General features: G+C 41.8%; 1 protein-coding gene across 2 annotated transcripts in view; it reads right to left on the bottom strand.

The window, feature by feature from the left end:
- Positions 1-213: 213 nt before the first annotated feature.
- LOC311112184 (transcription factor HIVEP3-like) overlaps positions 214-13,624 on the bottom strand; it is a 96,295-nt gene continuing 82,884 nt past the window's right edge. For both annotated transcript variants that reach the window (XM_084155196.1, XM_084155197.1), the window contains exons 4-7: positions 10,837-11,012; positions 9,613-9,714; positions 2,420-3,096; positions 214-1,957 (exon numbers count right to left, since the gene is read on the bottom strand). In XM_084155196.1, the coding sequence (XP_084011322.1) occupies positions 1,382-1,957; positions 2,420-3,096; positions 9,613-9,714; positions 10,837-11,012 (1,531 nt within the window). In that variant the 3' untranslated portion in view covers positions 214-1,381. The remainder of the gene's footprint in view (positions 1,958-2,419; positions 3,097-9,612; positions 9,715-10,836; positions 11,013-13,624) is intronic.

The following is a 13,624-nucleotide window of genomic DNA, read 5'->3' on the forward strand; positions in this document are numbered from 1 at the left end:
CTGTTAGTCTACACCAGTTGTTCACGAAGCATGTGACAAATAACAATTTATTTGATTTTAATGTTCCCCACAACTCCAATTGTTATTTTGTGGAATTCAAACAGCAGCAGTCTATATGTATTAATCAATCATTCTTTTGGATTATCTATTAAAAAATTACATAACATTTTTTTTAAACAACAAAACAAAACAAGTAAAACAGCCTTACAGAAGTATGGTGCACTTTTTATTGGTTCAGAGACTAAAGATTTGCTGTGTGCGAAATTCTTTAGGGCACTTGTTCCTCCTTGTACCATCCAACCTTAAAGAGACCGTCCTCTCCATCTCCATTTCAACTCTTGAGAACATTACGAAAAAGACAGACACATGACTAAATAAAAATTGCATGTTTTTTTTCCTCCAAAAATTAAAAGTAAAAAAACTTAAACAATGATCTCTTTCATAGTATAACAAAATAATAAATATGGAGCACTCTTCTCTGTACAGACACATAAGATTGACAAATCTTTTTTTATAAAAAAATATGACTTCAGTGCATTTTCTTTGCAAAGCGCTCACTGTTCCTTCAATATACCACCTCATATACCATATTTTAGAATACCCTGACATCAATGCAATGGCCTTAAAGGGATAGTTTGGGGTTTTGGCAATGAATTTTTATGTCTCTGCATCCAGTATGAAGGAAGGTAGAGGTACTGTAGTTTCGCGAGCCAATGCTAACTAGCTTAGCGCAAAGACTGGAAGTCTTCGGGTACAGCTAGTTAGCATTGGCTCGCAAAACTACCTCTAACCCAACACTATCCCTTTAAGGATACAAACAATTATCACGCCACACAGGAACCCCCTTCCTGGAAACACCGAGTGTATATCAAAACTTCACAGCCTTTTATCTTGGTCTTCATCTCAAGACACAAACCCAGACAGAAAAGGCACAAGTAACTACAGTTTGAGTAATACTGGACAAAGGGACAAAACAAAATGTGAATTATTGTTGATTAAAGATTTTGGTCATTTACAAATGTATTCATATTTATTTTACATATATAATCAAATAGATATTAAGATAGCAGTATCAATAGAGATACAGAAGGTAAGATTGAGAGATTTAAAGAAAAGTGCATTTTATAACAAACCTGAATATTGCAGAAGAACAAACATTTAAGTTAACAATTGTATTGAAAACTGTATAAAAACAAAAGCGTAAAGGATGCATGACTCATCAAAGGGTGGAGACTAAGTGCTCTGGCCTTGATTGGTTGAGTCTCTGCCTTTAGCTCCTCCCTCCACCAATTCTGAACCAGTCACTCTGGACCGCAACCCTGGTGACTCCTGCCTCTCAGACAGCTGTCCAATCCTGTGTGTGGGAGGGGGGACTGGCTGACTAGGGGGGCGGTCCTGCCTGGCCGTGTGAGGGCCATCGTTCTGTGGTCTCTGCCTCAGACCTGTGTGAGTGGGAGGAGCTGTGTAAGCTGCCATATTGCTTTGTGTTTATCATCCCTGGGTCCGTCCTACCATGCTGCGAGGTGGAGGGTTTGGAACGTATGGGTGGGGTTAAACTGGGAATGCACAGCCCTGATTGGCTGGCTCTTACTACTTCCTGGCTGTCAGACCAGTGGTCCCCAGGAGTTCTGAGCCCTTGAGTTCTGGGGATCCTGCACCAGGGGGCTTCCCTAATGGTCTGGCCCAGTAGAAGCCCCTCCATCGGGGGAGAGGGGGGCGAGGTGGGGGTAGTGGGGTGGGAGCGGGGACGAGCCTGCACCATCTGAATGCCCCCAATGGGGATCATCAGGTAGGGCACCCTGGCCTGCTGGGAGTGCAGAGGCAGGTGGCTAAAGACGCGGTCCATGGACTGGGACTTGGCTGCAGGGCTGTCACTGGGGGACAGACGGAAAGCTGGGGAGAATGACAGGCTGGGCTCTGGACCCATCAGCCCTTCACTTGGTGTTCCTATCCTCTCCTGTAGGGGGAGCACAGACCTCATCATTACTTCACACAGAATAAAACACAGAACTTGTTTTCACATTGCCTTTGGCTAAACTGGGCTTCCAATGCAGGTTTTAAAACACAGGGGAGGGGAGCAAGCAAGACGCAACCACAGGCATTAAACACCATCAGCCGCCAGCCTTATGATAGGAAAAAAACAATCAGAAAAGTACATTTACAAAGTATAGCGTAGGTATATATTTAGGCCTCTGCTATTCTCATATAGTGAGTGTTAGCTTAGTACCAAAAGGGAAATTACTCTGCAATAATATGGGTTTACTACTGACCATTACTGACAATGTAGTTATGGTTTAAAAATACATCTATGTGGAGGGATGGCTAATTACATCTCATTCTGTAACTGACAAGAATAACTGTGGCTTAAAATAACATGAAAAACTACAGGATCACAAAGTGAATGAAATACATAACTTACCATTGAACCCACCTCTCTGCGATCGCTGGCCATCGTACTGGGGATGTCCCAGGGCAAACGACTGGGTGAGCTGCAAGGTCTATGTTGCACCCCCAGGGGCGAGGGAGAGGCCCGGGCCCACGACGCCCGGTACTGGCTAGGGGACATCGGCCGGAGAGGGGAGAGAGGCCGCAGGGGGGACAGGGGGGATAGAGCTCTGATGGGGGACGGTCCTCTCTTGGGGGAGGGCGAGAGGTGTCGGTTGGGGGAGGCCAGCTCCAGTCTGGGGGAAAGACTTCGGATGGGAGAGCAGCTTTCACTGCTAGGGGAGAAGGCCCTGGGGGAGGCATCTAAGCCCCGGCGGGAGAACAGTGCCCTCCGGCTTCCTGGAGAGGCAGCACGCCCGCTTGGCCACAGTCTCCGGGTGGGAGAGGGCTCCTGGCTGGGGCAGGGGCTGGGACCTGGCTGGGGTTCTGGGGCTGAGGGGTCAGGCGTGCCCTGCTGGGACCGTCTTCCGCTGCTGGAGTGCCCCCCTGTGGACAGACGGGGGTCGGAGGAGCAGGAGGAAGGCGGCTCGTCGTGAGATGAGGACTCCTCCTCTTCCTTATCCTCGTCATCGTCCTCCTCTGAATCATCCACGTCAGAGAACTGGTGCTCATCCTGGTCCTCGGAGCCAGACAAACGCTCTTCACTACCTCCTGAGGAGAAAAGAGGGGGAAACTTACACTAAGCCTAATTCTCCAAATGTAAACACATACAGACACACACAAGCCGTTAGGATCAGGGTGCACAACTCCAGTCCTCCAGGCTGCACCTAAATTAACACAGTTTTGTTCAGTAGTCACGAAATGGAAGAAAGCAGTCAGAAACAGAGTGAAACGGGGAGGTACTATCTGAACTTGTCCAATACGGAATGCTTGGTCTAAACTAGTTCCAGATTGAAAGGAAAGACTGAAAACCAGCAGACAATGCAGCTCTCCAGAAACTGAGTTCACCTAAGTCACTCTGGACTTAGTGAGCTCCAAAATTATTGGGACACTGAAACATTTGTTGTTGTTTTGGCTCTGTACTCCAGCACTTTGGATTTGAAATGATACAATGACAATGAGCTTTAATAAAAATATAATGTGGATGCTACCATGATTACAGATAGTCCTGAATGAATTGTGAATAATGATGAGTGAGAAAGTTAGACGCACAAATATTATACCCCCCCAAAAATGCTAACCTCCCCTGCTATTGTAATGGTGAGAGGTTAGCATGTCTTGGGGGTATAATATTTTTTATTAACTTTCTCACTCATCATTATTCACGATTCATTCAGGACGATCCGTAATCATGGTAGCATCTAGATTAATGTAGAAGTGTTTAGAAACGTCCATTCTTATTTACAATAAAAGTGACTACAAAATGACACAATACATTATTTACCATTCATTTCTATTGGGCACAAAATAATCTGACACACAACCAAAACGAACAGAAAATGCATCCAACAAGTTTATGGAGTTACAAGCTTGATGTAATCATTGCGTGCTAGGAATATGGGACCAAATACTAAACTTTTGACTACTTTAAAAAACATAACTAAATTTGTCTCAATACTTTTGGTCCCCGAAAATGGGGGGACTATGTACAGAAAGTGCTGTAATTTCTAAACGGTTCACCCGATATGGATGAAAAGACCCTCAAATTAAAGCTGAGTCTGCACTTGAACCTAATAGTCATTGTATCATTTCAAACCCAAAGTGCTGGAGTACAGAGCCAAAACATTAACAAATTGGGCACTACCCCAATACTTTTGGAGCTCACTGTATGTGACTATAAACACACATTCATACACAAACACATGAAATGGGCACAAGGACCAGGACAGGGTGACTTCCTATCCAACATAACATTCTATCAACCTGATGTTATAAATAGCAAGCAGACGGACAAGGTTTTATTTTATGGAATCGTGCTGCTGTTTCCATTCATGAAGTCTAATAGCTGGCTTTTGAATGGAAGGGTTCTTTGAATGGGGTGTCCTTGGCTCAGTGTTGAGTGCAGTCTGCTACCGGGAGGGAGAGAGAGAGAGAGAGAGAGGGAGGGATGGAAAGAGGGATGGGTGGCATTGAGCCTGCACAGAGAGGGGGTGGATGTGAGTGTCTGGAATGCTGTTCTTTATAGGCCAGGACTGCAGCCTTGAAAACACCGACTGTACACAACACTGTACATCTCTCCCATCCTGCACCAGAAACATTGAGACTCTATGAAATGTATTTGGCCATGTATTCTTCATATATTAATTTAATATTTTTCATTTCTCTTCAGCACGACAGAGGAAGGAGAATAGCAACATATTGCGTTACATAACCGACATACAGTGGTTCTTCCTTTAAAAGTTTCGAGTTTATGCCGCGACCATTTTTGGAAGATGGTGGCAAATTGTGGTAAATTGCATCATTCTGTCATTGCACCACACTATCACAAGGGGGAGTTAGAAAGCTGATCTATCGGTAGTCTACACAAATTGACAATCTTTTCGTAAATTAATGGAGATGTGAATGTTTCAGTAAGAGAGTCTTTTTTCTCTGGCACTAGATTCCTGCATCAGGCAACAACAAAAAAAATTGCTGCCGGTGGTCCTGGAGTAAATACTTTGGTAAATACAATGGCGCATTTACACTTGACATGTGGACTGACCATTTTCGAAAAATAGGCACAGTGGGCTTTTGGTTTCTCTCCCTCTAAAAACAGAAATAAATAATTATAAAATAACAACTGGCTTTATTTACCATAGTGTGAAAGAGTGATAGCCCCTCTATATGAAGTGAGTTTCTGAAACACGGAGTCCTTCTTTGCTGATGTGAAGAAGAAACGAAGGAAAGGGAGTCCAGCAAGGATAGGGAGGGGAAAAAGGTTGCCCATATTTTCAAAACCTGTGCTACTTCATTTATTTATTAAATGTACATTCACACCTCCATTAATTCACAAAAGGATAGTCTAATAGCTCGGCTAGGTGTGAAAAAATCCCCCAATTGGTGCCACAGTTTAGAATACCGATAGATGCTGCGGTCAGTCAGAGTTGAGTCCTATTGTAAAGTGTAGCCTAATGGCCAAAAAAGGGCAAACTTGTAATGTATTCGATGCTTAAGTACTCTAAAGTTTTACATTCCTAACTCAATCTCACAGACCAGATTTGCCCTAATGAAAAATGCATCACCCCCTACAAATATAGTAATTTATTATAATCCACATAATAATTGCTAAAGATAATCAGAAAGAATGTGTTTTTAACCCTGCATTATAATTTAAGCAATTTAATATATTTGTTTAGGCTTGGCCTATTTAGTAGGCTATTTCGCATAAATCTATATTTGTCAGCATAGAGCTGAGTGACTCACTCAATCGTGGCTTTGGATCAAAATAAATAAGTACCAACATTCTTTCTGATAGTCTTTAATAAAGAAATGTTTTGACCAAGTTAATCTTCTCATGTTGTGTGTGTTCAATTATTTGTGACATTGTGGTTACAATGAAGAATGTAAATGAAATAAATCAAATAAATCCTATTCATAATGAATAATCAGATGCGTGTTGCAAGCTTGTCATTTTTCCCTATACATTTTTTTGTACAATTTTATTTTATTTTATATTTTTAGACAATACAAAACATACACATACAAACGACAACTACATCACCCCTGCCCAGACCCACCTGCTCACACCCCCATCTCCAGCGCCCGCATCACTCTCCGCCACATGGCCTCAAACTGCACCATTTTGTTTCTCTCCGTCGCCCACAGGCACAAATTTCTAACTCCACCCATAACTTTTGGACTTTTTTAACATTCCCAGAAGGCATGAACCTAATGAAAAATGAACCTGGTAATCTAATTTAATTTACTGCAGGCCTAAAACCTATGGGTTTAACCTTCTGAATGAATGATTATATTGAAGATAGAAGCCACGTCCTCTTAATGAGTTCTGAGAGTCGATCCGTTACCCAACAAAATAATATCAATTTATTTAGCCTAACTGTTTTTATGACTACAGACCGTAGACTATTATTCCACTTTTCCATTTTTGCCTGATGCAGGGCTCTAGTGCGAGAGGAGAGAGACTCTTGGACTGAAACATTCACACCTCCATTAATTCACAAAAGGATAGTCTAATAGCTCGGCTACGTGTGAAAAATCCACCAATTTGTGCCACAGTTTAGACTACCGATAGAGGCTGCAGTCAGTCAGAGTTGAGTCCTATTGTAAAGCGTAGCCTAAAGGCCAAAAATAGGCAAACTTGCAATGTATTCGATACTTAAGTACTCGAAAGTTTTACATTTAACTCAATATCACAGACCAGATTTGCCCTAACGAAAAATGCATCAAGCCCTACAAATATATTAATTTATTATTAACCCTGCATTATAATTGTATAAAAGCCCCATAGATATTAATTTAGAATCCTCTAAATTGTATTAGATCTACAAGGACATTTTATTGATCTGCCAGTATTTTCATTTAGAGATTCCGGTAAACTCTTTGATGTTTCCTTATAAGTGTCCTACAAATTATCATTGGATTATTCACCATGGCAACCACTTGTTAGTATAAAAAACGAAACCTATTTCTCAGTTCGGTTGGCTTTCGTGGAGATCAGACTGTTTTCATTTGCATATATATGGGATATTTGTGCGTTTTTGACCAAACGTAAGTCAGAACAAATACTTCTTTCACTTTTATTATATTTCTGTTGCTACGGTTATATGTAAATACAAGAAATGTGTATGTGGTGTTATGGTGTTATGGTTATTTTTATCTTATTGTCAATTGTGTATAGAGGTTGTTGACATTACTGTAATGTAATATTGTTTATTGGATTTACATTGTAGTAATTTTCTATTTCTTTTATCCTGTTTCCCTCTATACACAGGCCACATGTATACTCTGGTTCATCATTAAACTCCTAGAGTGGTCTTCTGTGTCTTTCATCACTCTTTGACCAGAGTGCAGTCCGGTATCAGTTTACTCCCAGTGGCCTATCCACACAGAGAGCACCAGACTCCGTTTTCATAATATAACTTATTTTGAACGAAAGCCAGGAATGAGTGAGTCACTCAGCCCTACGCTGTTCCTGCTTCTGTTGCCTATTTGAGTGTTTGTTTAATATCCTACTGATTCTGTGATCACCAAGCCTCAGGCAACCGCAAAATGTCCGAAAAAAGCAATTTCACACAAAAAAGACACTTTTTTTTCTACTTTGTCAGAAGAAGCTGTAACTGGACCATGTAACACGCATATAGACGCATATACAGTATTTGTTCATCAACATCTTTATGCTTTCATTAATAAAATAATGATACAAAAATACTCTTTCAAAATGCAGATGTATATTTCAACTACATCTCAACTGCATTTTAGTTGCACTTCCCCCCAGCTCCACGACCACGGGTAAAACCTTGCTGAGAGGATCAATGTATTTGTTGCAACTTGACGAACTGCTCACCAGGCACAGCAAGGGCCGTTCGGACCATTCTCGGAGTGGAAACGTTGTTTACAGAGTTCACAACCTGCTACACTTGTGAAAAACAAGTGTTTGAAAACATGTTTTCAAAATGCTATTTTGAAATAGCTGGTTTTTAAATTTATTTTTTTAAATCATCTACCACGGTAGATGCTGTGTTTTTGGTTGATGGCCAATATTAAAAACAGTCAAATGCATTTGTGAATTCAATCGCTTTAGCCAACATGTTGCAGTTTATTAATTGTTTAATTATTCAAGGCTCCTTTCTCTTCTCTGTGCTGGAGTTCTTTTAAGAATACAAAAGAAGCCATCCACCCTTGATGGGCTATCAGCTGGACAACAGACTCTTGCCGAGTTTAAGGACTTTAAATGTATTAATGGTGTTTGCGGGGCATGTCACCTCTCCCATCTCTTTTGCATAGCCCACCAAGTGCACAGTTTTATAACCACATCTGGAAGGATCCATAACGAATTACTATGGGAATAAATATCACTGAATGACAGAAATATTGGAATAAAGTAGGCTAATGAAGGCAACAAATCGTTGCTTACTGAAACACCCGAAGTCATCCAACTGTTATAATGTCAATTGTGGTCCTCTGTAGCTCAGCTGGTAGAGCACGGCGCTTGTAATGCCAAGGTAGTGGGTTCGATCCCCGGGACCACCCATACACAAAAATGTATGCACGCATGACTGTAAGTCGCTTTGGATAAAAGCGTCTGCTAAATGGCATATTATTATTATTATATAATAGGATTTGAAGCAATAGCCTACCTGCGTGTGGTCAACTATTTCAGCATCGATTCGTGCTGCTCTGAGACAAGCATGGGGACTGGTCTTGATAAATAAATAAATCCGATTTTTATTTTCACTGAATCTCTGTTTGGGTATTGGTTAGCCTACAATTAGGGTGTGGAAATGTTAGGATTATTAGCCTAGGCCTACTCCTGACCGGTCACGTTGTACAGCGCTATATTTTCCTTATGGAAACTCTGAGGCCTACATAGGCTACTGTAAAATGCATTTTTGTTTTTCTTGGAATAGAAACACCATAATATTAATCAATTTAATTAAGCTACATTTCTAACAGTATAAACAGCACAACAAATACTGTAAATGTTGACCAAACAAATACTATAATAATTTTAAAACAAATCATAATCAATCCCATATAGTCTCTAGTACAGCCAATATTAAAAACAGTCAAATGCATTCGTGAATTCAATCGCTTTAGCCAACATGTTGCGGTTTATTCATTGTTTAATTATTCAAGGGTCCCTTTGTTATTTCCTTTTATACCTAAAATGCTTGACTGTATTTAAAGACATGGATGACTTGTATGCTTTATGTAGGCCTATAAAGTAGGCCTTTATGCCAATAAGTAAGTTACACTAAAACAGCTACAGCAAACAGGACTCTTAGGCCTACAGCTCCATGTCATTTCAATAACTTAGCTTCTCAAATATGCCCTCTGGTGGTCAAACTATCATTAATGGCAACAATGGCTGACGGTTAAATAACGTGCCATAGAATTCTGCGGCACCCCGCAAGCTGTGCTGCAGTATGATGCGACTTTTAAAGGATAACCATGTCCTGCCCAGTTCTAGTTTCTTTGGAGGAGCAGATATATCTACAAGGCTAGCTATCGAGTCAGGTTTGAGGAGAGATGTTTGATGGGTGAAGTTTCCTCCCTACGGTATTGTACCTGGTTCCTCGGTCTCCGGCTCGTCCAGTGAAGACCCAGACGTTCCCATTGACTGGCACTTCTTCCCATGAGCCTTGGACTTCATGTGCTTGGTAAGGTTCCCTATGAAGACAAGGCAAACAAGAACAGCAAAGCCACATTAGACTGAAACAGAACTGGGTAGATGAGGAATAATTGATGGTGGAGGGAGAGACCGGAGTACAACCAGATAGTCGAGCATAACTAGGTTCGCAAAATTCGGGGAACTTTCAATAAATTCCCTAGTTTTCCCAAAACCCGGTTGGAAGATTCCCGGTATCAGGAGGGAATAAGCAGGAAATCCGGAACATCCAACCAGGATTTCTGTAAAACCTGGGAATTTATTGAAAGTTCCATGAAATTTTGCAACCCTAAGCACAGTCTCAGTCGTTATTAGACGGAACGCCACGGCCCGCCCGTGGGGAAAACGACCTGTTACCTAGGTTACCCCAATGGCTCACAGCAAAAACGTGACCTTTTTCAAACAATTTTTTTGTCTGCTTGTTTTAGTCAATTACAAAACTACATTTAAGAAAAGTACAACATGTCTAAAGATTACTTTTCAACATTGCCTGCTCCCGAGCGTTCTCATTACTTAGAAAAACTTAATATTGTAGGGCTTCCCTCATGCCCCTTTTCATGACAGTGCTAGCAGCCACATGAGTGAGTGCTAGCTAGCTACCGGCCGGAACATTAAGCTAGCCAAGGCCAACAACATAAACAAACAGACTATACAGCTACAAGTAGTGAGTGGAGTTACAAACAGACTATACTAAACAAGGTAAATGTTTTTCACACACACAGCTACGTGTAGCCTACTTGGGAACCGGGTCCCACGCCGAATAGCCTGAAGCCACAGGGCTCTTCTCGCAGGCTCTATTTCCCTATGTGGGAGCATTGCGAACCATAGGTCGGATTTTTTACCTGGTTATATGTACATTGAACAACACAGCAGCTTTTCGGCATTTTTGTTATTTCTGTATAATAAAAAATTGACGACGAAGTTGGCTCTTTTACAATGGGGGTCAATGGGAAATAATGTTTGTTTTCCCCAATTTGTGGGCGTGGTCGAGGGGAATTCCTTCTTATGACGTTAATATCGACTTGGAGTATAGCTAATCGTTACAGAAACTGCTCAACCATATATGAAGATGCTGTATTATGACTTGGGGCCTATTTAGAAAGGTCACACCTCCTCTTCCTCACCTTTGGTTTTGAAAGCGAATTTGCAGTGTTTGCAGACGTAGGGCCGGACATCCGTGTGTGTGCGAATGTGCTTTCTTAGCATGCTGGGCTTCTTACAGCGGATCCCGCATTCTCCGCACACATACTTTCCTCGGCCGCGACCCCGCACGTACACATACTCCTCATTAGACTTGTACCTGAGGGGAAAGAGGGGGAGAGGAAGTGGGGGGAGAGGAAGTGAGAAAATAAAAACAAAATACATAGTGAGTTAAAAGTAGTTAAAGATAGCTGCCTGGGCCTACTCTACACAAGGCACTCTTTATATCAGAATGGGGTAGCCCCACCAAACCCCTGCTTCCTCTAAGTCCCCCTGTAGTTCTCTCTCTCTCCAGCCTGTCTACGCCCGTGGCAGGCAGGCAGGCAGATAGAGAACCCAACTTTTATGCTCAGTTTGGGTGGCCCGGCCAACAGCAGCACCAGCTACAGAGAGGGAAGCCTGGTTTTAGCCAACTGCCCCAAATAGACAATACATAAATAAATCCACCTCTACATTCAGCCCTACTCTATAAAAGACTGGTTTATATGCTGGTTGTTTTTAATGCTTACGGAAATAGTATGCACTACCCAACCCGATGTACACATCTTTAAATACAGAATTTGTCATACAATATACTGTATCAAATTGAATAAAGATCAGTATTCGCATTGAGCTTTCCATTGAGGCAACAACAGTACTTTGAACACATTCTTACACAACTGAGAAACAGTCTCCAGAGTGCCATTCCATTGCATTCACTCAGTAAAGCCTTTGTCTGCACACTGACACACATTTCGTGGCACGGCAAAAAATATCGCCTCACATCTCCAGCAGAGCAAGACTCAAGCTGCACACATCTGCCTTTCAATAAAGGTGTTCCTGCAAGGAAGCTGACAAACCATCCCCAGCTGTACAATGGCATCATGACTGAGCAGAGAGATGTGAGGAAGAGCAACTCTTCCTATTACTCTTTTACATTTCAAAGCAGCAACAACTGATGATGATAATGCCATTGATGGAATGCAACAGCGTTTTGAGTCACTACTGTGAGTGCAGGCACACGGCATACACCCAGCAGGAGAAACTGCACAAAATGACATCATACCGACAATTTCTATCTGTTTCTGGTTGTGATGATGCTGGGCATGTATGTGACTGTGAGCTATGGTAAATCCTGCATCCCCACATGTTGAATTTCATACAATACAATATGATAAACAAACTATTCATGACCTCACAGGTTAACAGTGGAATGAGGTAAGCTGACTATGTCACCAAGCCAATGAGAAAATGTGACAATGTATTTACTCCATGAAACTGTATGTGTCTGGCAGTGTTAAGAGCAACTAGACAGTTGTGGCTGCTCTAAGTGTTAGCTAAGGAGATTAAACCCAATAGGAGATTAAACCCAATGTCCCGCTGTCACAGAGGACACCCACGGCTCCTTTAGTTTATGAGAAAAGCAGCAGTGAGGAAAAGCCTGCCATGTTACAGCATCTGTTTCTCCAACTGAATAATGTTAATGTGCTCCAGAGAGCCCCCCCAGTCAGTCCCTCCTCCCTCACAGACGTGACTTAATTGTATCAGGATGAAAACATACAAGTCATTAAAAACACAAACAGAGCCGAGTTGCCTGCATGCTGTGTATTTATAGAAAGTGGTGATGTGTGTTGTGTTCCGATGAGTGCAGTCGTGGTTGAGAACACAGAGAAGAGAGGTGGAATGAATGACACACTGTTTCTGGAGTGTTACATGCATTGTGTGTGTGTTTGTGTGTGCCCCAATATTTGCAAGATTTAGGTGTCCCAGACAAGTTTTAAAGGGTGAAATATGCATGCCTGAGAGACTCGTTCGCGCGTTCTTCTGCTCATAGCGTGAGATGGTCAACGAGCCCTGATGGATGCTGTTAAGATCTCCAGATCAAGACTGGGACGTCACAAAAATTTTCAGACATGTTTGATATTTTTGCCGTAGTCTGAGATGTGTTAAGAGGGGATACCCATATGAACAGCTGCACTATCCAATAGAAACGCATGTCAAGTGCATCTGGTGGTAGCCTCTGCCGAGTCCCCAACAACCGGTTGTTCCTGTTTTCAGGGGAAATGGAAAGAGAGCCTGTGACTGGACTTCTGCTCCATCTTAACTCCTCCTCCACATTTACTGGATTGGTTGAACAGTGCAGAAGAGAACCTCAACAGTTTTTTTTATTTTCCTCAAGAACAGTATGTAGCGGATCTAGTTTCAGGCATTTATTTTACGCTTATTTTACGCTTGCTATGTTAGGTTAATCTGTTGGCTACGGAACCGAGAGAGAAGTCAGCTGTAGCATAGGCTAGAAGTCAGCTGTAGCATATTGCATCTCACTCAGTGAAAGAAAAACAGACAAAAACATGTTCTGCATGCACATTTTATGCTCCTGTATTTTTTGCTGTGCAACCTGGAAATTGTATTTGTATTTGTATTTATTATGGATCCCCATTAGCTTACTCTTCCTGGGGTCCTGCAAAATTAAGGCAGTTATACATTTTAAAAACATTACAATACATTCATAACAGATTTCACAACATATTTGAGCACAGTGCTTCTACAAAAATCTCCCAGATGTCAAAATTCTGTTTATGCCATTGTGTTGTTTCCCGATGAGCAGCAGCTGTTCCCCATTCCCAAGTCAATCTTCCCCGTTTAGCATGTATCACATTTCATGCCCAAATCACCTCTTAAATTGATTGTGTTAATTAATGAATTGGCAAAAAAATATTTTTTGATTTGGCA

Source organism: Coregonus lavaretus (assembly GCF_964263955.1).
Source record: "Coregonus lavaretus genome assembly, chromosome: 3".
Taxonomy (NCBI): domain Eukaryota; kingdom Metazoa; phylum Chordata; class Actinopteri; order Salmoniformes; family Salmonidae; genus Coregonus; species Coregonus lavaretus.